We start from the raw sequence: 27054 nt of genomic DNA, 5'->3' as shown, positions 1-27054 counted from the left end.
AGTTTGAAAATTTTGAATTTATTAATATGTCAATTAAAAAAAAATTTTTTAAATTTTACTGTCAACCCCACGAAACTGTTGAGTTGTTGAAACGAATGATGCTTACCAATTTTTGCGTCCATCCAACCGGCAGAAGCGAAGTTGTTGCTGCTGTTGAAAATTTTCGGTTCGCAAAATAGCCTGGACGGTGGGTAACCCCAGAATTATGAATGAAAAACTCAAATAACTTCGCTTCTATGGGATGTGGGATGGGATGGCGTCACAGTTCTTTTGCATCTCTTTTATAAACAACTTAACAACTTCTTGTGGTTGACGGTAAAATTTGAAATTTAAAAAAAAAATGATAATGAATCAGCAGCCTAACAATGTAATCAGCGAGTCCATAGAATCACGGAAAATAAAAACCATGTGCTCAATGTTCGAATCGAGATCAAGTTAGCTGGCAGATATGGTCAGCAACGGAGGACTTGTACTTTTCCACAGAAGACAAGCACTAATTACTCAAGTGCGAGCTATAATTACTTTGACCACTTCTGCCTATAAGAAATGGATTCGGAGCGGCCAACCTTTTCGACCAAAGGGTTGCATGGGATATGCCAGTCAATCCGCGGGCCCCTTGAATATCAATGACCTTTCTTTAGTCGTCCCTTAGGAGCGAACCTGATTATGGAACAATAAAAACAAGACCTGTATCCCTATGCATCAAAATCGATAACAATCATGTCATAAAAAGTAAGTGTGCACTGTGCATTAGGGGTATTCAAAAATGGCTTTTTTTCTCAAATCGTACTGGCCACTTGATATAATTGATAGATTACGTAATTTAAGCCTACACACCAAAGTTGGTTCAATTCCAGTCAGTAGCCGCATTGCTACAGGAGAAGGCAGTTTCGATTTATTTTAATAAAAAAATTGAAAATTTTCGGTTCACCCCATGAAAGTGTTGCGTTGTCTATAGGAACGATGTTCACCAAATTTGGTTCAATTCCAACCAATGGAAGCGGAGTTATTGCCGTCGAAAAATTTTGGATTTGAATAAAATAGTAGCCTATTTACGGTGACCGATTCTTTAGATATTTAATATAGTTGTGATCACCGTAAATGCTATTTTATTCAAATCAAAATTTTTCGACGGTGACAACTCCGCTTCCACTGGTTGGAATTGAACCAAATTTGGTGAATATCGTTCCTATAGACAACGCAACACTTTCATGGGGTGAACAGTGAAATTTTCAATTTTTTTATTATTCATTTTTATATAATAAATCGAAACTGTCTTCTCCTGTAGCAATGCGGCTACTGGTTGGAACTGAACCAAATTTGGTGTGTAGGCTTAAATTAGGTAACCTAACAATTTTATCAAGTAGCCAGTATGATTTGAGAAAAAGTCAGGTCAGGTCATAACCGCGCAAAGCAGGAAAATTTTTCAAGGTTAATGAATCAGTTCGGCCAATACTAATGTCACATAATGTCAATGTCATATTGCGGGTTGCCTCTGTATGTTGCTGGGCTCATCTAACAATGACAGGATTATTTGGCGCTTAAACATATAAGACGCGAAGTCGGATGTTGGACGACACGTTCTTTCATAATTGCGAGTATAGTCAGACTCAATTCGCTAAATTTTCTGGAGGGTGGCAAGAAATTTTTTTTTTGGAACTGATATTTAAGTTATCAACAATCTAAATTTCGCAGTCAATCAAATCAAATTTTTGGTTTGCCTTTCAAGTTCGCAATATATTACATGGGAAATTTATTATTTTATATTATAGCTAATTTCGGGAATTATCTCACGAGCCACTCTGCAAAATCTGGCCCGCGGGCCACGGGTTGGCCGCCCCTGAAATAGATAATATTTCCAGTCTAGCAATATTCCCTACTACCATGTTGTGATTTCACCAAAATTGTCGATATCTTTTACCTCTCATGATGAAACCGATATTTGTTTTAAAGCATGGTATTGACTCGATATTATTTGTCGGTCGTTGATGTTGACGTGTAACGTAACCGGTTCAGATGCGGGGAGCAGGTCTCTGAGGGGGGACGCTGGGTCGAACCCCAATCTGAGCCAGAGTTTGGAGATTGTGTCGTGCGAGAGAGACCTTCTCAACGAAGACTTGAAAACGGTATCGAAACGACTCGAACGGATGTCGGAGCAGTTGGCTCACTCACAGGTTTGAATGATTCTACTTCTACGAACTACTGGATTCTCATAATGTGCTACTAGAGCTAGAACTAGTAATGCTCACTTTTCAGAACTTGCAACTACAACTATTCACTTTTCTAAAGTAACAACTATAAGTAGAACTGCTAGAATTTCAAAATGCGCAACTAGAACTAAAATAAAAGGTACTCGATCTTTAAAACTTGCAACTGAAACTAGAATTGCTGGATTTTCAAAATGCGCAATTACAAATAGAACTAGACCACTCGCTTTTCAAAACTTTCAACCAGAATCAGAACTACTCACTGTTCAAAATACGCAACTAGAACTAGAACTAGTCAAAAAGCCAGTAGCCTAGTTATCTGACCGTCAACTAACTAAATTGGTGGTTTCCTAAGATCAGCTCCATTGAAACCTTTTTCTGCCAGGCGGAATCAGCTGGTCTGAAGCGCCAAAGTGAGGGGGACCGGCAAGAGCTGACTATGTTGCGTCGAAAAATCCTCGCGGGGGGAGGAGGAAATCCCGTTCTCAATAAAATGTATGAGACGCTCGTGGAAAGGTGAGTTTTTCGGCTGAAATTCATCTTCGAGGAATTTGTAATTTTATTTTCAATTTGTAATTGATTATTATATCGGTATTGGAATGAACCGGTATATTTTTGGCTCACACTCATGTAGTGTAACAAGTTGATCAAAAACACTTCACAGGTACGACTGTTTGAAAAGGAATCATGAAGCTCTGCAGATGAAATTTGACGAAGAGTCAAACTCCAGCAAGGACGGACAGCGTCGTCTGCAACTGTGCCGGGACGAACTCGCAGACATCAGGGCCAGATATAACGCTTTGGGTATGTTGCTTGGCACTTTCTCATTAACAAGACCTAGCCCTGGAAAAGTGAAACTAATTTCAGCCCGAGAGCAAGACGCGCGATTATCGCAACTTCACAACATGAGCGACAAGAACGATTCATTGCAGGTTGGTTGTCTTGCATCAATGCATATCTGGCTCCCTGCATAGAAATGGAAACTTGCTCGCGTCACAACCAGTATTGAAATTCTCTCAAATTCTCTGTCAACGTTTGATGCTGTTTCAGCGTGACCTGCACAGAGTCCGCGACGAGCGGACGTTGATCAAACGCGAATATTCTCTCGTGATGAGCGAGAGAGACGCCGTTCATAAAGAGATCCAGAAGCTGACGGAAGATATCGCGGACGTCAACCGACAATTGTGAGTCGATTTTGATTTATGTCGCAACCGCTTCATTTTCAAAATCTGGAACTAGAAAACTAGAGCTGTTCGCATTTTGAAATCCGTAACTGGAACTGGAAGTGATCACTTCTCAAAACTAGAACTAGAACTCTGAATCTGAATCTAGAAATAGAACTACTTGGTTTTTAAAAGCTTGCAGATAGAACTAGAACTACTTACTTTTCAAAACTCATGACTAGAACCAGAAGTGCGGGTTTTTCAAAATGCGCAGCCAGAACTAGAACTACTCACTTTTCGAAAACAGTAACTGGAAATAGACTACTTGATATTCAAAACTCGCAGCTGGAACTACAACTACTCACTTTCAAAACTCATGACTGGAACTAGAACTACCACTAAAACTACTCACCTTTTGCAACCAAAACTAGAACTACTCAATTTTCAAAATCACAAAGTAGCCTATAACTAAAAATACTGGCGTTTCGAAATATTCAACTAGAACTAGCACTATCATCTTTTCAAAACTATGACTATTAAACAAAGCAGCAACTAGTTTACCATCAACTAATTAAATTGGTAGTTTGTGCAAGTCTTGTCTGACAAAATGCTTCCTCACAAGGTCGGAAGTGGCGAATGAGAAGAAATCTGTGCAAGAAGAGAAGGAGAGACTCATCGTGGAGATAAACTCGCTCAAACAGAATCGCGGGAGCCAACAGGTAGGATTCAGGATTTGGTCGCCACCCCATTTTGTAAAGGTAGTAATTCGAATTTTGCACCAGAGTTTGAGATCAGAACAAAATGCGGGTAATCAAATTCTAATCTAAATTATGAAATGTATCTTTGATCTCATTCTAATGAAGTTTCTACTTTTCCTGTAAATGATACAGGAGAACTGTATAGTACGAAATGAGCCAAGCTTGCAGTACAGAATCTCCCGGTATCATTCTTATAAAAATATGTGACGTTAGTTCTAATACTACCACTACCGAATAGCTTTCGGTTTTTTAACTAAAACTAGGCCTGGAATACTAATTTTTTACTCATTTGTAAGTCGCTACTTGCTCAAGTCACTAGTACACTCAAAAGTGCTTTTAGGTAAAACTCACTTTTTCATAAAACAAAAATCTGCTTATGCTTATTTTGCTTATTTTTGTGCAGAAATGTAAGACGTTACAGCTGATACTGTTAAACAGTTTCCATTTTTTTCAAGCGTAATTAGCCCTAGATTGCTTACTTTTTGAAAATTTTACGTACTCCTAAAGTTATCTATCTATTCATGTATCGATCTATCCATCTTGAAGTTCTTTCGACTTTAATTGAAAGACACTTTTTTTTGTTGACTGTTTCTGACCCCCTCCGTATTCCAGAGCCTCCAGAATGTCCCTGCGCTGCAAGAAGAGATATTTGTGGCTCAACGGGAACGCAAACAAGCCTTGGCTCAATACGAGGCCCAACTTCACGAGGCGTACGTCACGCGGAAGGCTTTGGAAACCGCGAACGACGCCATCTTGAAACTGAAGAACGAAAATAAAGGTCTGGTCTCGAAAGTGGATTCTCTCAATATTGAGTTGAAGGAAGCCACCGTGGAGGCGAGAGATGCAATGAGGTTTGTTGCTGGTAAAGCTGGGAACAGACTTGGATAATTAGGAAATTTTCAGCTTATACAGATCAGATTAAAATTAACAGTATAGTTTTACTTATTTCAAAATTAGATTAGAATTGGAATAATAGCTACACATAATAGCTAAACATTTTTTACAAATTAGATTAGAATTAGGCATATGGCTTTTCAAGTTTTTTCTGAATTAGATTGGAATTGTAATTAAGGTTATACCATTTTAGAACTAGAATTCTATATGTATAATTTTTTTCCTAATTATATTAGAATTGTAATTACTAAATTCACAAATATAAACATCAAAAATCCACTTCTGTTCATACCAAATCTGAGCGGATCCTCGTCGTTTCACACGATACAGTTTGCTTGTAGCATTTACAAGGAAAAGCAGAAATTAAATTAGAATTGAAGCGAGGGCACAGAATCATCTTGCGAAGTAGATGAGAATTAGATTCCCGGCATTTCACGCTAATTAGTCCAATTGGGTAGCAACTACAATTATCTAGTTGTCTAATTCCTGGCTAGACACAATTATTCCAGTATTAATTCTGGTGATTTGAGTCGAGTAACGGGAGATGATTTTTTGACCACTGATATTACCTGCTCCTTGTCACTAAGAGCTAATTTATCAACATTTTTCAACTTTCATTATCTTTCATAATGTTATACCGTAACAATGAATGATAAACGAATGCTGGCTTCATAATGGAATCAATCGGGTTCTCAATTTTGCCTGACCTAGTTCTTGTTTAAAATTTTGAGTACAAACTTGTGATCTCGACTTTTTCGTAGGAATCGAGTGATGGCGTTCAACGAGAGAGAGAAAATGCGTTGCGAACGGGACGAAATCAAGAAGACGTTCGATAAACTGGCCGAGGACAAGGAGATCATTATGAAGCAATTGGAGACGGAAATCAAGGTTTGAGTTTGCTGATGAGCCCATCATGTCGTAAAATGACGAGTCTATTACACTGCAAAATAAAATCTGATGAAATTTTCGGTTGGCTTGCTATTTTATATTTGGGTGACTTGGGGGGGGGGGGCTGATTCACGGAAAATCTAGCTGACGTATATTAGTCGGTCATATTTCGTTGGTAGTCAGTCAAAGTTATGCTACACAAACACTTTTTGGTAACCGAGGGATAAAAAAAAAATTCTGTATTTATTTTTTCTATCAGGAGCACGATGCCACAAAAGAAGCCAAAAAACGCCTCCGCAAACAACTGCACGACCTCCAACCCCACGGCTCAGCAGCTCGCATTGACGTGTCGACGTCCTCCGGCCGGCGAGACAACACGGACAGCCACGACTCGGCCATCGACACTTGCTGCGAGTTTGGCAGCGAGGAGATATCGACGTTAGAGGGTGGCGGAGTGCCCCGCAGACTCAAAACCTTCCAGGTATGATGTAAATTTCTACTCGAGTCGAGTTATTAGGCAAACTATTCCTGGAATACTTACTTTTGTACTCATTTGTGAATCACTACTTCCACTTTCAGTCAATAATTTTCAGTTTTTCGACAGAACTTACTTCCTACTCGATTGAAAATCGATACTTTTACTTCTACTCGAATATCTTCAATGAATCTTCACCGCAGTGCTTAGCACTCAAGCGGTTATGATTTTAGGGAAGAAAAGTGAAATTTTAAGAATTCATTTTTAATAAGTACAAAATTTTCAACTCGAGTTGGAATTGAGCCCCATATTGTGTGCAGCTCTTGTTCATTTCATTTCTATTTTCTCATTATTTTGGAACAACCCAGGAAAGCGAACACTCGACGATGCTGGTCTGAAAGTTTATCAAAATTTAGATTTTTTTTCTAGCAAATCCAAAGTTTTCAACTCTAGAATATTGCTTGTACGAATCGGAATTGAGTTAAGTCCAAGAATTTTTGTATCATCGCCATTAGTTCCATAATTTCTGCACAGCAACTTTGCTTCTACAACTTTGTATGCAGGTTTTTTCTGTTTTATTTTAGGCTTTTTTTATATTGTTATTTTACTAAACCCATAATCTTCAATTTTCAGTACAAGCTGCCGCGTCAACCGGACCTGAACCTGGAAACGGGCTTGTTTGTGACCCGTAGTTCGTGCCCCGGCATCACAGTCGAGGACCGCGTGGTTTGCATCAACGAGACCTCCGTCAACTCTGACAACGCGCCACAGTTGCAAAGACTCGTCCCAAATTCAAACCACCCTTGCCTGATAAAGGTCATGCGGTCTGGGTCACCACCTCCTAACGGCGAGTCCCTAAACGGGGAGTTTGGGCCGCAGTCTGTGGACTCGGCTATTTTCGCGAGGTCCAACGCCAGGACTGTCGACGCCCAATGTCAGACGGACAGAGATTTGAGGTTTATGCACAGACCCAGCATTGTGAGTGTGAAAAATCCAATTTTATCTGAATATTTCACCTGTTGGATTCGTTGGATATATTAGAAATGAAAAATTTCAATTATTACCAGCTATGAAATGGAATTTAAAATAGGAATTTTAGGCTGCCCAAACATAGCTCCCGACCACTATTGGATTTTTGAACTGATAACTAGCATATCACCGATAACCCGATAATCAAAAGATACGGCATCTAACGTAAGGCGCATTTCCAAAACGTAATCGTATTTATTTGAACGGCTCTACAGCCATTGTTCTGCACCGACTTGAAATAAACTAGAAAGGCTGAATCTGCACTTCTGTAAGCTATTAGAAATAGAACACTTTTTCCAAATTTCACTGGCTAATTGTTAGGTTGCCTACAAAAAAAGTTTAGCTCAATTCTAACCCATAGAAGCGAAGCTCTCACGTAGTACGAGCCCAGCATTGTGACTGTTGAAAATGAAGTTTTATGTCCATATTTCACCGATTCAAGGATTAAATTGTTGGGTTGCTAGAGTGTTATTCAGAAATAGTTTTTTCCAAATTTTGCTGGCTCGTTGAAAAAAATGGTAGCGTGCCTAAATCGTTGCGCACAGGCGAAGTTATTGGGGTAGACAATTTTGGATTTGAAAAAATAGTATTTGCTTCGCCGAAAAATTGTTGCTCATTATGTATGAGCATGAAGTAATGCTTGTTTATATGTCTTGAAATTTGAAATTTTGAAAAATAGTTCATTTTGAACAACGCAAGTGTTGCGCTACAGTATTGGCCTTTGTATCAATCTTTTATTTTTTCAGCCAAACTCTACAGGCGATGAGTCGGCAAACGACACTCCGATGACGCAACGTGTCGTGCATCACGCGCAAACTTCCAGCGTGAGTACAACTACTCTACAAGTGAAAAAGTTATGTATTCGAACAGCATTTTTTTCAGGCCTGCAAATCGTCGGGAGGAGAATCCCATCAAAGCACTTCAACTTATTCCGACTCTACGACAGGTTTTTATCCTCTTCAAAATCTTTTTTTTTTGTCGTCACTCGCAGAATTTATTTTTTATTTTTGAAGAATATATTTGTCATATCTATGCAGTTGTATACCAGAAATGCCAAGTTCATAAATGCGATAAGATTCGCAGTGCACTGACAAGGTAATGGTTTGTTTTGTCCTGAAAGTTATCAGTTGAAGACTATTTTGCTGAATAGACAGCTTTTAATGAATATAGCTACGGTGTTTTTTCCAAAATTAGATTAGAATTAGAATTACGGAATTCGCAATATTTTGAAAATCAAGTTCATTTTGTATCAAATCATAGCTGTTTCTGATAATGAACGAGAATAGCAAGTGTCTGTACACCAACCTTGAGTCATTTTGCGCTATGCAGTTACATGCATGTAGCATTTTCAGAAAAACTAGAAGTGTGATTAGAAATAAAATGAGAACATTTCACAAGTTTGACTACAATTGGATCACCAGCATTTTGCTGTAATTAGTGTAGTTGGACAACTGGAATTATGTAATTTGATCTGTGTTGGTGTGAACGCTGTTTGTTTTTTCACAGCCATCAGCCATCGGCACCCTTCCAACCCATCTTTCAAATCGAGCGATTCAAACGCCAGTTTTCAGCGGAATCTTTCTTCAAAACGAGAGAAAAAACCGCGCAAGGTGAGAAACCGCGAGAAATTGGATTCCAATCAAGTTTTTTTGATTAAAAAAAATTATTTCAGCCAAGAGGTTCGTTTTGGTCGTCAATCATCACAAAAAAGCAAAGTCCCAAGTCCCCGACGACAGGGGGAACGGTCTCGGGCGTTCCCGTGTTATCCAAAAATTCAAACAATGCGGACGCAAAAACATCGTCTGGTGGGACCTGGCCCAGAGTTGAAGTTCATTCGGAAGGTAAGTAGTTCTAGTTCTAATTTCAAATTTTGATAAGTGAGTAATTCTAGTTCTTGTTCTAGTTGTGAGTTTTGAAAAGTGAGTAGCTCTATTTCTAGTTCTAGTAGCGGATTTTTAAAAGTGACTATATGTAGTTGTAGATGAGGGATTTAAGAATCTAATAGTTTGAACAATTTAACAAGTTGATGAAATAAATCTTTTTCAGGTCTGTCGGTTTTTGACAAGAAAAAGACTCGACCGCGGATCGACTCGTCGACGTTCACCCCTCCCGCACAGTTCAATGCCGGGCAGACTCCACCCACTTTTATCCGGGGCTTGGTGGCCAGTCCCACCAGCCCACAAGCAAAATCATTTCAAGGTCAGCATCTGTCTGTCTGAATGGGTTCGTCGTCATAATATGACCATTAACGTCCGTCAAAAGAAGATTTTTAACAGCTCTAATGTGTATGTAACATTTATGGTTCAATTTTGAGACAGATTTAAATTTAGGTCAGGCTAGGTTTAGGGTTGAGGCTTGGATATGTATATATGGGTTGATTCCAGGGTTAAGGTTTGTTTTGGGGTTATAAAGTCGCATGTTAAAGTGACTTACTCTCGGATGTCAGTCACTCTGATTCAGAGCAAAAATTCATATTCAAAGTACGTTTTATACTTTTACTGGCTAGTCGATAGAATTGTTAAGGTATGCGAAAAACACATCGAATTTGGCTCAATTCCAGCCTCTAGAAGCGAAGTTGAGGGGTTGTAAATTTTGGGTTTTACAAAAATGGTATTTACGGTGGGATATTCTACAATTAATAATGATTGGGTGTCTTACTGTAGATTTTTTAAAATCCAAAATTATTTTACAAAAATTCCAACTCTATTTCAGACCGGGTGCCGCGAGCCCCAAAACGGCAACGGCCGGTCTCGGTGCCCGGATTCTCCCCGGTAAGTTTGTTCGGAAATATTCTCTCCTTTAATCTGCTTTTTTCAATCTCTCTCGCTCTTTCTCAGCTGCCTCCTAATTCATCCAACAACAACAACTCGCGGCACGCTCCTCCCATTCCAGAGTGAGTCAATTTTTTAACATGAAAAATGACTCGAGTCGGACTCGACTTATATGGAAAATGCCTAGACTTGTCTCGAGTCACTTTGTGTGTTGTAATTGTATGACTCCTTGAAAAATTGGGCAAAGTCAAGTCAGTCATTCGTTTCTGTCACAAACTTTACCCCAAACTCATTTCAGATCGTCAGTTGTCCCCGTGACCTCGCAACCCCAAACCAGACCCACCAATATTGTGGGTGTGACATCCAAGGTTGGAGTGAATTCCGAACAGAATCACATTTTCAGGTGACTTTGACTAACAACTGGAAATCCAGAGTTATTCGTATTTTTTCAATTCCGAATTAGAACTAAAATTACTCCCTTTTCAAAATTCGCAACTAAAACTAGCACTACAACTACTCCTTTTCAAAACTTGCAACTAGAACTAGAACTGCTCACTTTCCAAATCTACAACTAGAGCTAGAACTAGTCATTTATTTTTAAACTCGCAACTAGAGCCAGAGCTAGCAGTGCCAAAATTTCGAAATCCGCAACTAGAACTATAACTACAAGTGTGAATTCCATGATTAGAGATGAGGGATGATTCTTGTATCAAAATGATATTATTCTTGCCACTGAGAGTTTGTTTATCAACGTAAATTATAGTGTCAATAGCATTCTCCACTGCAACGGCCTTGAAGCCTTGATTGGTTGTATCACGGCATACGAAACATGCAGTGCTAAGCTGCAACATCAGTGAAAATGACATATCTGTGAAGTCGTGATAAGCAGCATTGTCACAAAGTGCAATGAAATAGGTATGGTCGAAAAAATGTCAGGCCCTCTTTATTATGTTTTAGAACGTGCATATTCTTGGTGTTCATATAAAAGTTTGCAATTTGAATTTGTACAACATCTATAATGTTACGGGACTCAAATGCTCGACTCAAAGCCTACTATTTGGTTGAGAACCAAATCACTAATGCTCTATTTTTCCCAGACCTGCTTGTTTACTCGCAGTATGTGATTGTTTGTATTACTGTACAGACCTGGTTTTCACCGAAATCAATCTGTGCCGCCCACTCCTACCACTGAGAAAGTAAGTTTGTATTTTTCTGCCACAAGCGCAAACCTACTAGCTCCTCTTGTTTCTAGGCCGTCGTTGCGATTGGATCGCCTCAATCTCAGATTGTCCGGGGCGCGGACCCAGAACCCAGAAGCGCCAAGTCTCTGCCAAGACCCACCAGCGCAAAGTGGGTGATGTTGCATGAAAGCCAAGCGTTACATTGCTGACGAGTCACTCGATTTTTTATGGTGACTCGAGTCAAGTCGCATTTTTGCTTCGATTCACGAGTCTATGCAGGAGAATTAAGGTCAACTAGATCATATTCAGATTTTTCAAATCAGATTCGAGTTAAAATTAGAATTCTAGCAACAAAGTTTTTCCAAATGAATGATAGCTTTTTTTCCAAACCAGAATTAGAGTTATAGGCCCACAATTCTTTCCGAATTGGATTGGAAATACTCTTGATAGCTACAAAATTTTTCAGAATTAAATAAGAATTACAATAAGAGCTATACAGGTTTTTCCCAAAATAAGCTAGAATTAGAATTACAGTTTCACAATTCTTTTCCAAATTAGATTAGAATTAGAATTTAAAAAAAAATCATACTAGGATTGGGGGTGTAGGTATGCAGTTTTTTTTCAAACTAGATTAGAATTAGAATTGTAGCTACAGTTTATTTTCTACTTGAATATATGGCTACACAGTTTTTTTACCAAATTGTATAAGAATTGAGATTCCTGAATTAACGAGAACTAGGAAATTGAATAGTTCAGTTTATATCAAATCAGATTCACGAAGCACGAAAACAGCACATGTCTGTATACCGATCTTGGCTAGTTTCGCACGATACAATTCTTCTGTAGCATTTTCAGGAAAACCAGAAGTCATATTATAACTATAATGAGATCATAGAAGCATTTCACAAATTTGGTTACAATTAATTTACCGGCATTTTGTAATTGTACAATTGTCTAACAGTGTAATTTTTGTTGAAAGGACGACATCATCAAGGGCGAGCTCCGTGCAAAGCTTCATAGACCCGACGCAAATCAAGCCCGGAGATTACAGACGCATTCGAATTCCCTCGGAGCATTCGGTGGTTATGCGAGTCAGCGGCTCAGAGAAAGGTTAATTTCTTTCCACTGATATTTTCACTATCCGTTTTTTTGTTGAATTATCACAGAAATGCCACCGTAAATACTGTGATTTCATATCCAAAATTTTCAACACCATAAACTTTTGTTGGAAGGTTGGAATGGAGACGAATTTGGTGTGCGGACAATTTTATGGAATATCCAGTCAATTTGAAGAATATATTTCTTTTTTAATTGAAACTGCTCCTAACTAACCACTTTTTGACAAATGATGGTTGAAATAATATATTCATATAAATGGTTCCACAAAGGAATGTCTAAAATACAGCAAATTGTAGCAGGGTTGTAACCAAGTCGCAAATTCCGAGTCGCAAGTCAATCTCACTTTTCTAGTTTTGACTCGAGTCAAGTCGAGTCATTTTCCATTCACCACCGAGTCAAGTCCAAGTCACGGAGTAGAGCAGAGGTCTCAAACACGCGGCCCGCGGGCTGCATGCGGCCCTCGAGAGCATTTTGTGCGGCCCGCGAAGGCATTTTTCAATTTCAAGTATTCGGCAATATATTCTAGTGTCATATATCTTTTTTTAAATTTAGGAACTTAAAGTTCACTCAAAAACTACTACAAAAACCTGAAATCTAAACAAACTTCACTTTAACATCGCTTCCTAAAATCTACCATGCAGTGGAAGATCGCTATTACGTCACATTTCAGGTTCATGATGACAAAACATGAACCGTTGATGATTCGTGACTGAAAATTGTGATTTTGTTTGGTGCGACCTTTCGTCAATTTATACTCGATTCTGGATTGACTGAGTGATAAACTAAAAATGACTCGGGTTGAGTAGGGTAGAACGTTTAAATCAGGGAAGGACTTGCCTCTCGGATAGTGACTTGGCAATCCGACGGACGCAAAAATCTAGTAAGCTGTCTTGGGGAATAGTAATATATCAAAAGCCCGTAGCTTGCGTTGGTATATAGAATATAGAAATCTAATCAGGTCTGTATGGAAACCATTTGGCATTCTGTGGCCCCCGTGGGCCGTGACTTATATTTGGTTACATCCTGGATGTTGTTTGTTCTCTCTGTCCATGTTATTATCGGTGGCGAGTAAGGTAGTGGTACGCTCCACAGCTGTAACATCCATGGATTCTTCCGCGATTAGTCATTTCTATTCCAGGGGTTCTTAACCAGGGGTCTGTATCCCCTTCGTGGTACAAAGCACCATAGGGGGTACCAGATGCATTGTGGAAATTGGCCTATATGCTGTGGAATATTTTCTGGGCTAATTTATTCAACTGGAAAATATTCTACGCGGTTTTATGTGAATGGTCTTTCTGATTTTTATAGGTCTCATCAGAAATTGTGTTGAAAATCGACAGGGGTCACTGGAAATCTAATTGAAAGATACAATGCTATTACTATGGAACAATAATGATTATATTTAAGTTGTTATTGATCTGTTCCAATATTAATCGAAGAAAACCTAACGCTGGTTTAATTTGACTTTGGCAATGACAGTAACAATAGCCCATACTTATCACAAGTATATCAGAAACCCCGATTAGGCTACACCGCTCACATGCTCTGATATCAGATCAATCTTTAGTGAATTCTAAAATATTCTACATAAAATTGTGGCATTTCAAAGGTCCAATAGCTGCAATATTATAACCCAACAGCTTTTACGATATCATCATGCGTCCTCTCGCATGATGTCTAAACCCCATTATTTCTAACAAATTATGCCCAGCACAAAAACTATTTTATTCAAATATTTGAATATGTGATTTGTTCGTTAAATAAGGCCTAGTTGGATATTATAGATTGAATACCCCTATTTATTGATGCTGCGGCCCGCGGGTCATCACAAATTAGGAAATTGGCCCGCGAGCACATTTGAGTTTGAGACCTCTGGAGTAGAGGGTCGAGTCCGAGTCATCGTGTTTTGACTCAAGTTCAAGTCATGGTGCTGCCTGTTCTGTTCAGAGTGAATGTCTTTTTAAATCCACCTTTTACAACTCTGCTCGGCGATATCAAATGCTTCGGATTCATAATATAGTCATTTTCCTCACTTGTCACTTCTGGTAGCATTTTCAAGTACCAGTACTGATTGACGAAAAAAGAATAGTGTGATAACTTTACTATTCTTCGAAATTACAATGAAATACCTGCCTTGGTAGACGCAGTCTAGAGTCAATACACAAATTGACTCAAGTCGAATCGTTTTTGGTTTTTCAGAAAATGACTCGAGTCAAGTCGAGTCACCAAAAAATTGCGACCCGAGTCATTACAACCCTGAATTGAAGTTAGTCACAAAAGTAGGTGTCAAAATAGTGGTCGTCTGCGGTTAGAGAGAGAAATATAATAACCACTAGCCTACTGCAGAATCATGAACTATCATACACATATCCTGATTTAAAATGAGGCAGCCAAAACTTTTTGTGGAAACAACGTTTTAAAAAGCGAGGTGTTTGGTAAATCTATGAGCTGTTCATTGTTTTATTAAATAACTAATTTCATATCGCGGAAATAAATAAATATAAAACTCTCTTGCAGGTTCCATCAACTTGTCGGACCGTTCGACCCCCATCCTGTTCAACAAACGATGCCACTCCCCGGCCGCAACCCTCCCAAGCTCGCTCCCAACCCCCTTCCATTCGACCCCCGCTTTTCACCCAACCTCTATGCTTCAAACTTCGGCTCTAACTCCAGCGTTCTACCCGTCTAGCACCCCGCTCATCCCGTCACCCACTACTTCCGTGCCACCGACACCAACGCAGCATTTGATGGACGCGTCGGTGCCCACCATACCGGGGAGTGGGCTGAGTTCGCTGTCAAATATTTCAACTTCTTTCAAAGCGCGCAGGTTTGTGGAACTTGAAATTTTTTTAGCTTTTTCAGATCGGAATCAGAATGATCGCTATAGTTTTTTTAATTTGTCTAGAATTTTAATTATAGTTATTGTTTTTTTCAAAATTAGAATTCGAATTTTATTTGTAGTTTTTTCAAAATGAAACTAGAATTAGAATTATAGCTACACAGTTTTTCCCAAACTAGATTAGAATTAGAATGATGACTGCACACTTTATTTTCCATATTACATCAGGAGAACAATTAGAATGATAGCCTCACAGTTTCTTCCAAATGAAATCAGCACTGGGTAGGCCACATAGCTCTACAGTTTTATTCCAATTTGAGTAGAATTAGAATGCCTGAATACGCGAAAGCTTGGAACTTGACTTGAATTCCGAATTAGCAAGAAGGCAAGAACTGCAACACAAATCGAGTTCACTTCAAATTTCTGTACCGACACCGTGCTAGAACTACTCTTTCAAAATGCCTAGCTTCAACTAGAATTACTCACTTTTCAAAATGCTCAACTACAACTAGAACTACTCACTTTTCAAAATTCGCTACTACAACTAGAACCACTCACTTTTCTGACATTAATTGTTTCAATTCGTCTAACCAGACATCTGTAATTATCTAGTTTCCCAAACTAGAATTACTCACTTTTCAGAATGCGCAACAATAAGTAGAAATGCTGGATTTTTCAAAATACAAAATTAGAGCTACTACTATTAACTATAAGTATTATTAGGTAGTTGCCCAACTCTTGGTGTGGGATTGGTTCCTGTAGCAATGAACCCCCTCTAATTATCGCTATTCAACAGGCCTCCTATAACGACAGAGCCCCGGCACATCTCAATGGTGAAGGGGGTCGAACAGATCGGGATTTCCATCGTCGGTGGCGGGGCAAAAGGCGGGATCTTTGTCTCGCGTATCATCGAGCACAGCCTGGCCGCCCTATCGGGCCTCGAGTACGGAGATCAACTGCTCGAGTACAACGGCATCAACTTGCGTTCTGCCAGTGAGGAACAAGGACGAGCCATCATGAGCCAGGCCATGCTCGGAGATAATATCACTTTCCTTGCTCAATATAATCTAGAGAGTAAGTGCTCGGAAATAAGATTTATTATTTTCTGGATGATATATATCGCTATATGCAGCGATCTAGAAGTTACCGTAGAGTAGGGTTGTTCAACAATCTCTTTAAACTCTAATGGTTATTTAATAAAATATGTTAGCTTGGCTAAGAAAAAAACGTTGCGCACCAAATTTGACTCAATCCCAACCAGATAAAAAAAAGGAAAATTGTAGTTTTTTTTTTTCAAATTTTAAAGTCAACCATGAAATTGTGTGGTTGTCTAAAAACGATGCATACTTAATTTGACTCAATTTCAACCGGTAGAAGCAAAGTTATTGGTGTTCAAAATTTAGGATTTGAAATAATAGTGTTTACGATGGGTAGTTCTGATAATTGATGTTTTGAGAATTTCTCACCGTAAATAATTTCTATCTCCAATCCAAAATTTTTAACTCAAATAACTTCGCCTCCACTGGTTCGAATCGCGCCAAACTCGATGTGAATATTTTTTAGTATAGTCTATTAGAGAACTTCGCAATTTCATGGGATTGACAATGTAGTTTGAAAAATATGAATTAATAATTTGAAAATTTTATAACTGCAATAGCTTCTGCACGTTAGAATTGAGCCAAATTTGGTGTGCATCGTTTTTTTAGACAAATTTACTATTCATGGCCTTGGCTGCAAAATTTGAAGGAAAAAATTATTATCATTATTAACATGAATCAACCAAAAATTGAAATTTCATAAACTTGTGATTTCCTTCAGAATATCGCTCGAGCATCGAGGGTAATCTCGCGAAAAACCCAAAGAATCGATCCACTCTGACACCTTACGAGGACAGGGAAGGGACAATCACCCCGGATACAACGCCCAGATCAAGGTGACCCCTGACCCCTACCGCCATTTTCAAATAGTAATTTAAAATTTATTTTTTATCAAAACCATATTCGGTAAAAGTGAAATTTTCTAGGAAAGTGCATGTAAATTGTTAGAAATGACATGTAAATAGATTGTGTTCCGTGCAGAAAGTATGCAAAAAAATTTCCGCAAACATGATATAAAAATCATGAATTGTCAGAAAGAATGTATTGCCGAATTAAATAACTAGTCAATTCAAGCCGTTTTCATCTCTGTCAAAGTCTACTTCAAAATTGAAGTAAAAGCCGTGAATAGTGAGAAAGTTTATTCTCAAATCAGAAAATTGGCGTAAAAATCGTGACTTGCCAGAAATTGTAATGATGAAAACTTATTTTTCAGCCCCCAACTGGAGATATCAAGCCGCACTCAGCCAATCGGCCAGCCGCGTTTGGTGGAAAGTGTGTGTGGGTTGGGTGAGTGCGTCATTGTAGGGGGCAACAACACGGGGCTTTTCTTTCAATCTGTCGGGGAGGAAGCTGCCAAATCGGGATTGAAAACGGGAGACGAAATGATAGAGCTGAACAAGTAAGTTCGCCCCATGTAGATTCCAGTTACGACACTAAGGCACTCGAAGATATGGGTAATTTGTGAGCGATTTTGAAGATTTTCAGACGGAATGACATCATTCTTTCAAAAAGATGTCAAAATGATGTCATCCAATCCTTTTTTATTTCTAATCCAAACCAATGATCATCTCTGGTCAGTAATGAAGTAGTCATACTACTTGAGTAGAAATTGATGGTGTTACTTGTACTTGAGTGCTTCAGAACTACTTTGACCAGCTCTGTTTGTAGTTGAGCGGAAATGCACAACCTTTCGGATTCATTTCAATATGAATATCTCCGAAAAGTCAGTTTGCATCTCCGAAAAGCAATTTATCTGAAGTTTTCATTTTATTTCGGCCATTTCTTAGCCGGTGGTTCACTTCGGAACATAAACACGGCAAAGATGTGGCATAAAATATGAAAATTTTACGGAAAACTTGATTGTCTATCAAATTGAAAAATGGATCTCAGAATTTGAAGAAACGGAGACAAGCTACTATATTTGAAATGTCTCTGTTATTGTGTTCAGCCTCGATTTGCAAAACTCCACTCTGGAACGAGCGTCTATGTTGATTGCGAAAGCGTCTCCTGCATCTTCATTACGCGTTTATTTCAATGCCGTCGGATTTTCAAAACTTTCATCTGAACCCGGAGATTTCTTCTATGTGAGGTAACGATTTTCAGCTGTCTAAGTTAGATTAGAATTAGAATGATAGCTGTAGAGGTTTTTCCAAATTAGACAAGAGCCAGAATGGTAGCTACACAGTTTTTTTACAAAATGGTCTGGAATTGAAATTATAGCTACCATTTTTTTTCAAACTACATTAGAATCAGAATGATAGCTACATTTTTTTCCAAAATGGTATAGAAATGGAATTATAGCTACTTTAACGCAGAGCGAATGTTTTTAGTTGTATAATTGACTCCAAGATGTATTATTGACTCCAGAAGGTTGCGTTTACAATTCGCTGCGTGTTTCTTCTTTCGTTCGACGGACCGGCCTAACTACGCCGTATACGACCTTGTTGGCTGACGTACCACGTAGCCTGTCTATTGCACACGTATTCGATGGATCACACTGACGAATATATTTTGTTTCCGTCTCCCCGACTTGTAACTTTATTGAATGTCACGTACGGTTCAAAATGCAGTATATCTTTCTCGCAATTGGCGAAGTACTTATGAATGTCTATCGACTTCCGAACCGGCTAATAATCATGAATGTATATCAACTTCCGAACCAGCTAATAATCACCATTGCATGCATCAATGTCTCTACGTGGTATTACACACGTATATCTCGAATAGCCACGAGAGATTACATGCACCAAACATCGTACGATTTATTCCTCTATCTGTATTCACACTCCCTATTGCTCAAATCTTAAATGGCGTGAACAATATATTTCGTTGAAGCTACTGTTTTTTTACAAATTACAGTAGAATTGGATTGAGATCTACACATTTTTTTCCAAATTAGAATTGGAATTACAGCTATATGCAGTTATTTCCAAATTAGATTACGATTAGAATTATAGCTACACATATTTCTCCAAATTAAATTAAAATAAGAATCAATGAATTGATAGAAAACTTGGAAATTGACCGAAATCCCAAAGTCGAAAGAAATAGGCCTACTGGAAAATCAAGTTTGCTTCACATCAAATCAGAGTTGAGATGGGAAAACGTCTGTACACCGAACTTGGCTCATTTCGAACTATACGGTTCTCCTGTAGCAATATCGGGAAAATCTGAAAATAGATTAACATGTAGAGAATTAATAGAATAAAATAGAATTAACGTGAGAGCATAGAAACAGGTTAGATCAGAATTAAAGGACCTGCATTTTTCTCAAATTAGGTCTAATTAGACAACAAGTTATCTTGTCTCTCCCCTATCACAGGACTCTGTTCGACAACATAGCCGAGGGGAGTTTATCGTTTGTCAGAAACTCGATCCTGCTCGTGGACAGCACCTGGCCCGAACACGCCGTGGGCTGGTGGAGCGCCTGGCTGCTAGACGAGCACGGGGAAAGGACCAAGAACGGGAAAGTGCCCTCAAAACTCATGTGAGAGATGATGCATACGATAATAGAATGTAGAAATTTAAGATTTTATGGTAAAAATCAAAGTCTGGAGATTGTGATGAGTGAAACTGTGTTCAAAATATCTGTAAATTGTGAACTCTTGTGAGAAAAACTCCTATGTCTTCTGCAAAAAATTATTATTTTAAATGAGATTAAATTTCATTTTGAAAGGTCAAAATTCATATTTTTCAAAAGTTTGCTGTCATTTTCTGTAACTCAGACCGTGTTATACCTAGGCCAAAGAAAAGTGAGCCATATATAGACCTCTATGTTGTCTTTGCAACAAACCATGAGTGAGCCATTAACAACGAAAATTTTGTAGAGATTTTTAGTTGCTGATAAAACGAAATTTTACGATCGTGAAAAACGCTCTTGAAGATTTTCGCAGTAAAAGAAAGTATGAGCGGTAAAATTGAAATTTTGCTGTAACAGAGGTACCATGTTATTATTCCCAACCAAAATATAATAATCTGAAAATTTAGACACATTTTCAAATTTTACAATTGCTAATCCCATTATATACAAATTAAAAATACAAATTTTTTTGCATCATGCTTATATTTAGGTCCAATTTCTATTATGCCTGAAATTTGCTCGAAAGTCTCGTGAAAATCGAAAAGTATTAGAAATTTTGTGTCCAAATGAAAATCCTAGCGACTAGAAAATTGGAAAAAGCATCAAAATTTTCTCTCTTTGTTTTTTGGTTGGAAATGATAACACGGTACCTCTACCCTTATTTTATTGAAAGAATAGGTAAAAATTTCAATTTTAATGGTCATACTGTTCGTATTTTCTTTTAATGCGAAAATGCTCAATCGTAAAATTTCATGATATCGCTTCATCGTAAATGAAAATTTTTTATGAAAGGTTTGTCGTAAAGAATTGTGTAGAAAGCTATCATCGTGGCCTATGTTTACCTAATCGATTTTGACCAGAGTCTACCGTGCTCTGAGTTGCAGAACCGTACAGAAAAGTTTGAAAAAATAAAACAATACAATTTTGAAATTTCATATAGCAAATTTCAATACGTTTGTCGCAGGGTGGAACGCGACAGTTTGAGTCACAAAGATCTGGACGACTCGATTTCGTGCGCTGGCTCGACCACGGGGAAAAAATTGAGCGGAAGACGAAGTTTTTTCAAGGTTTGTGATATTGTACTTTTCCAGAGTACTGCATGCTTCACTACTGCTAATGACGAAACAAGATCGTCACAGTGTCATTCACAACGTCATTCTTGAAGGATAATCTGGTGTTGTCGTTTATTGATCAAGTATTTCCGTTTCACGGACCTTTGAGTCTAGTTTGAGAACCCCTGCAGTATTGGCAATTTGGGTATTAAAATGACTTCGCGCAGTGGAATATTTCATATCAGACGCCCATTCTGTTTGTGTGAGTCGTGAAGTTTTGGCAGTTATGCAACGAAACTGTCTCGGGATTTCTCTAATTTAAAAAATGAAAATTAAGTTATCAACCAACATTTTGCAAATGTTGAGGGATCGTGGACCCCCTGAAAATGCAACGCGGGGCCCCGTTTGAGAACCTCTTTGTTAAAATGTAGAACATGATCTGTTTTCAAGATATTTCACCTTTTCTCTAGCCTGGTGTTAAGTTTTATTTTGATGAACATTTTGATGAACATGTTATTGACAAGATTTGAACCCCTTATGTTGTGTGACAGAGACGGAAGCCTCACAGAAACTCGTCCCGTTCGAGCGGGGACGTCAAGCTTCACAAATCCGTGTCGGAAGCAAGTCTGGAATCGACGGAAACCAATTTCGACTCGGTGTCGACCCCCTACCAGGTTGTGGAGAAGCATGTCAGCACCAAGCCGAGACCCGTGGTCATATTCGGGCCGCACGCGACCGCCGTTTGTGACAGGCTCACGAAGGAACATGGGAGCAGATTTGCAAGGTGATGTTTTGGGATAAATGTTCAGGATTTCAAGCATGATTTTCCATTTTTGTGGTCCAAATATATTATTCCTGCTCATAAGCCATCTCTCCCGTTGCAGATGCCCGTTGGACTCCGTCATGGGAAACTCTGCAGACGTCGTGGAATCTTTCGGAAGTCGCGTCGTGACAGCCAGCACTTTGGAGCGAGAAATGCAACTGGTGAGGCGACCAACTTGCTGTTAGCTGGCTACTGAGCACTTTCCGCACCCAATTAACCAAGAATGAACAACTGAAATTGAAAGTTTTTATACTGGAGTATATCTACAATTTTATTTTTTTACTGAATTGCTACTGAGACTCAAGTTTTATCATTGAATTTACAAATTACAATACAATTTAGTTTTATTTCTGTATTACTATTGAAAGTAAAGTTTTATAACTGAATTACATTTAAAATAGAGGTTTCATTACTGAATTACTACTGAAATTATAGTTTTATTACTGAATTACATGTAAAATTGAAACATCTATTCGTCGATAATATTGTTAGGTTGCCTAAAAACGTCGCACACCAAATTTGGCCCCATTCCAACCCGCAGCAGCAAAGATGTTGGTTACAAAATTTTACATTTGTTAAAAAATGAAATAATTTTCTGGAATAGTGAAATTTGACCGACCCCCCTCATTTTCAGCATCGGCACGTCCTGCTCGAGCTGTCTCAAGATTCGGTCGACCGACTTCACTCGCACAAGATTTATCCCATCATTGTTATCATCGAGTATTCCTCCGCTAAGAAAGTCAAGTGAGTCCTGCATCCTACCCTCGTTTCTATGTGAATGCAACTTGAACTAGGAATGCTGGATTTTCAAAATTCTCTACAACTAGATATTGGAAGAGCTTCTTGGAGGTACAACTTCAATATGCAATTGAATAGTATATTGATATTGCAATAAACACGAACACTCTCGTCATGGGTCATCATCAGCAACTCGTAGAGAATTGGAAAGAAGTAGATACTACAACTAAGACCATTGTATTTCTAAAATGAGCAACTAGAACTAGAATTAAAACTAGCAAATACAAATAGACCCAATCATCTTTTGAAATCTGGAACTAGAACTGTTTTTTACAATTCGTAACTAGAACTAAAACTACTGAAAACTCGCACATAGAACTAGAACTACTCACTCTTGAATCTGCCACCAGAACTAGTATCAACTGTACTCACTTTTCTAAATCAGAGCCTGCAAATAGAACTATTCACTTTTCGATGTCCGCAACGAGAACCAGGACTACTCACTTTTCAAATCTGCAATTAGGACTAGACACAGCTCAAAATCACAAACTACAAATAGAACTACTCACTTTTGAACAGTCGCAACTAGAACTATTGGATTTTAAAATACGTAACTAGAAGTAACTACAGGCTTTTGAAAACTCACACACAGGACTAGAGCTACTCCCTTTCCAGAACGCGCAAACTAGAATTAGAACTACTGACTTTTTAATGCCCAACTAGGACGACTTACTTTTTTGTAACCCAAAACTTAAACTGGAACTATCGCAATTTCAAAAACAAGAAAGACTCAGAACTAGATCGTTAGTTTATACAATTCTGCTGATTCGGTACCGATTCTCTTTTTTTGCGACAGAGACGGGCAGGATCGCGTCCCTGGCAGAGAGAAAATCACCATGAAGCAAAGCAAGGAGATGTTCGAGCGAGCAAACTCTGTACGTAGGAAACTCACGCAGAAATATCTCGGCGCAGGTCCGTTACATTTGTAATCAATTACTTTATTTTATCTACCTGAGTAGAAACCAGAGATGAGCGGATTTGAAATTTCTGTGTCCTAATCCAATCCAAATCCGAACCTTCAAATCCAAATCCGAATCCATAGCTTTTTCATATTCAAGTCCATGTCCAATCCTAATCCGATTCCAACTGGAAATTCAGAAAAAATACTACGTTATGCAATGGAGGGATTCGAAAATTTTATTTCACAACCAACGATTCACTTGATTCAAGATAACTTAGTAACCATAAGTATATTAATAACTGATCTGAATAAAGTTTGTCGCCATTCGCCACAGGACATTTCAATCTCCCAGAAAATATGTAAATCCAATCCAAATCCTAATCCGTTCTGAAAAAAGTTTCTAATCCAAATCCGACAAAATTTTACAAATCCTGTTTCTTCAAAACCTAATCCTAATCCATGCTCATCTCTGGTGGAAACGGAGTATGCTTTGTCAAATATATGTAGTAGTACCATCTCCCACACTGCAGCCGTAACGCAAGAGGAAAGGTCGATTTTCAAGGCCTGGTTTTAAAAGCTGTCAATTAGAAGTAGTCTAGAAAGTCACCATTTGAGGAAATAGTGTAGGTAGACAAAAATTAACTTGAAGCACTCGCTACTTTTCAGTATATGTTCACGGAGGCTCGAGCGCGACAGTCGCCAAGCAAATATTTACAGTCGTGGAACGAGAACAACGCAAAGTTTTATGGCTACCGGCTTCCAATCAACTTCTCAACTACTGATCTGCCGTTTTTGTTTCATTTGATGTTATGTTGACTATTTTCCTGAAACGGGACGAAATTTCACGAATTTTATCGGTACGCTTACATTTTTGGCGCGGTGGATGACGATCGTGATTTTATGTTGTCTACTGTCCTGAAATGCATGAAATTTACGAATTTTACCAATACGTTTAATGACGTGTGCTGGTGCTTTTCTCTTTTTGATTCGCTTCAACCTGTTTCTGATTGTTACTGATTCTCTCGCTTACTGTGATATGACTGCGATGCATCTCTGCATTTCTTGACCATCTCGTGCGTTTGCTTTATGACAGTGCTTGGGGGGGTTAGTCGACTCGTAGACAGGATGCAGAACAGGTGATTTCGCGCTTGAGTTTCGTTTTTTTTAATGATATAGGCAGGTTTTGTTTATTATTTGATCATTATCTTTCGGCAATGACGCCTTGGGTGGCACTGTGACTGCCGTATCCAGTCATAGAGTAACCTAAATAAAGTTAACCTTGATGCGACGACCTGCCATTCTAGTCATCAGGGCTTTGGAGCAGTCGTAAATTATAAACTGCTCCGGCTCCAAGCTCATTGATATTAGGTTGAGCTGCCGAAGGAAGCATAGCGGGAAAGCACTAGCAGTCTAGGGCTTTCGCAAATGGATCCTCCAGATTCCTTGTCGGGGTTTGAGGAGAATGAATCATATATGTCGCAAAACAATTTAGTAAACAAGACATTCTGGTGTTTTAAGATAGGATCTGAATCAAAAGCGCACAAGTGCAACACGCGCGCGTCCACGTCGTCCAAATATCATATGATCGACCGAAAAGATCATCACTCTATCAAATATGCCGGACCTGATGTGTGGAACAGTATCCCGCCGGCCATCCGGCAGTCGACGAGCATGTCCACATTCAAGTCGAAATACAAGCAATTACCACTAAATAAATACAGTCCATCCTCAAGATTACCGGACCACGACTGACCTATCGATCTCGCTTCCATGACTTTCATGACATGACGCCCTATTTATTGTCGCTTCCTTTTTCTATACTATCTTCTTTACTTTCATTCAGTGTGCAATGTGCATGCCTCCTCTTTACATCGCCTAGGCCAGGGGTTCACAAAGGGTGAGCCATGGCCCACTGGTGGGCCACAGAGCATTTTGAGGTGGGCCACAGTGCTATTTAGAAAATTTCAGAATTAATGTAAGTTTAGTTATACTTCTTATGTTATTCGCTAAAAATATATTCGTATTATCGAATTATACGTAGGCTACATAAAGCTTTTCATCCAACTCTGATTAGACGTAGTGGCAAGTATGAAGTCAACATGTACAAATCGGCAACGTTAGGGAGAAACGGTGGCTTTTTTCTACTGGCTATGACAACCTATACGGCTAACAGTAACTAAAATAATTTCAAGCGTATAATAACTGGAAGATAATGCTGAAGTTACCAAGTATTCCGGCAGGGTCATATGTCGTATGCCGTTTAAAGGGGTATGCAATGAACTGCAATTGATGTACAATTGTACATATTTACTGTACTTCGGCAGGCCGTATTATTGCAAGCTAAAAATAGCCATAATTGCAAATTATTTGCAACTTCTGGTGGAGGTATACTGCACCACCGCAACGAATCTTAATGGATTGAGGATTTATCGGAGCGCATTAATCTTTGAAGTCGGTTTAAAATGTCCGGCCTGGATATCATTGTACATATTGAAAGAGTCACAGGAATTGATTGTATCATTGGATTGAATATTCTGACATCGCAACCTCAGTTGTTTTGGTACAAGACAATAGTACATCATGCATATTGACAAATCTTTCTCCACTTCTCTGTAGTACCCCATTCACCAATGAATGTTCTTTGCTGGCCCAGAATGATTATAATATTCCCCACAACAGTATCACTAAAGTCCCAATCACACAGTGCGGGGATCTGATCATTGTGTTTCGCGGCGCGAATGGAGCAGGGGACGAAAATAATCTACTTAGGAGTTTTAGCTTATGATCTACCAGGGCCGTAATTGCCACACCCACACCCCCAATTGGGGGAGTTCGAAGGGGCCCAAGATTATTTCGTTGGTCGTTTGTTGAAGGATATTTATTCAACTTATAATTTTTTCGCGCTTCGCGCGATTTCTTATCCCGGAAGACCGAGATTTAAATATCATCAGTTAGAGAAAGTGCCCATATTTAGGCATATCGGCGGTGTCCATGACGACGCATTAAACAGGATTATAACTCTAAGATATCAGGTGGGCCACAGCACTTTTGTAAATCGGAAAATGGGCCACGGCCAAGAAAGGGCTGAGAACCCCTGGCCTAGGCCAAGGTGGGTGTCTGATTCCATAGACAACTCTTAGTCGCTTCGACATCTTCCTTTCTTTTCATTGTATCGCATTTTTGTGGTGTATTGAACTGTGAGGATGGCCTGTATTTATTTAGTAGTAATTGCTTGTATTTCGACTTGAATGTGGACACTGGACAGTGGACATGCTCGTCGACTGCCTGATGGCCGGCGGGATACTGTTCCACACATCAGGTCCGGCATATTTGATAGAGCGATGATCTTTTCGGTCCATCATATGATATTTGGACGACGTGGACGCGCGTGTGTTGTACTTGTGCGCTTTTGATTCATAGGTAAAGAAGTCATTGAAGTATTCGGGGTAAAATAATTCATATTTTGTTCGAGCCAAATT

The 27054-nt window shown here is 38.9% G+C and overlaps 1 protein-coding gene across 1 annotated transcript in view; it reads left to right on the top strand.

Moving 5' to 3' along the window:
• Nucleotides 1-24644, top strand: part of LOC145458499 (uncharacterized) — a 178619-nt gene extending 153975 nt beyond the window's left edge. Inside the window, exons 4-36 of the mRNA XM_080336876.1 lie at nt 2017-2174; nt 2593-2723; nt 2872-3011; nt 3075-3139; nt 3258-3391; nt 3993-4089; nt 4741-4979; nt 5784-5910; nt 6170-6391; nt 7019-7363; nt 8161-8238; nt 8297-8360; nt 8921-9024; nt 9087-9255; nt 9461-9613; nt 10127-10185; nt 10252-10307; nt 10484-10588; nt 11330-11381; nt 11438-11535; nt 12346-12476; nt 15003-15312; nt 16121-16398; nt 17143-17257; nt 17635-17820; nt 18370-18510; nt 19744-19908; nt 20966-21068; nt 21605-21837; nt 21938-22037; nt 22511-22620; nt 23471-23586; nt 24242-24644. Of these exons, the coding sequence (XP_080193002.1) occupies nt 2017-2174; nt 2593-2723; nt 2872-3011; nt 3075-3139; nt 3258-3391; nt 3993-4089; nt 4741-4979; nt 5784-5910; nt 6170-6391; nt 7019-7363; nt 8161-8238; nt 8297-8360; nt 8921-9024; nt 9087-9255; nt 9461-9613; nt 10127-10185; nt 10252-10307; nt 10484-10588; nt 11330-11381; nt 11438-11535; nt 12346-12476; nt 15003-15312; nt 16121-16398; nt 17143-17257; nt 17635-17820; nt 18370-18510; nt 19744-19908; nt 20966-21068; nt 21605-21837; nt 21938-22037; nt 22511-22620; nt 23471-23586; nt 24242-24357 (4700 nt within the window). The 3' untranslated portion in view covers nt 24358-24644. The remainder of the gene's footprint in view (nt 1-2016; nt 2175-2592; nt 2724-2871; nt 3012-3074; nt 3140-3257; nt 3392-3992; nt 4090-4740; nt 4980-5783; nt 5911-6169; nt 6392-7018; nt 7364-8160; nt 8239-8296; nt 8361-8920; nt 9025-9086; nt 9256-9460; nt 9614-10126; nt 10186-10251; nt 10308-10483; nt 10589-11329; nt 11382-11437; nt 11536-12345; nt 12477-15002; nt 15313-16120; nt 16399-17142; nt 17258-17634; nt 17821-18369; nt 18511-19743; nt 19909-20965; nt 21069-21604; nt 21838-21937; nt 22038-22510; nt 22621-23470; nt 23587-24241) is intronic.
• The last annotated feature ends 2410 nt before the right edge of the window (nt 24645-27054 follow it).

The sequence above is a fragment of the Botryllus schlosseri genome, chromosome 16 (assembly GCF_051294905.1).
Source record: "Botryllus schlosseri isolate E-star chromosome 16, Bs_hap1, whole genome shotgun sequence".
NCBI lineage: Eukaryota > Metazoa > Chordata > Ascidiacea > Stolidobranchia > Styelidae > Botryllus > Botryllus schlosseri.
Note: the sequence above shows the minus strand (reverse complement) of the source record. Positions and strands in the feature narration are given on the sequence as shown.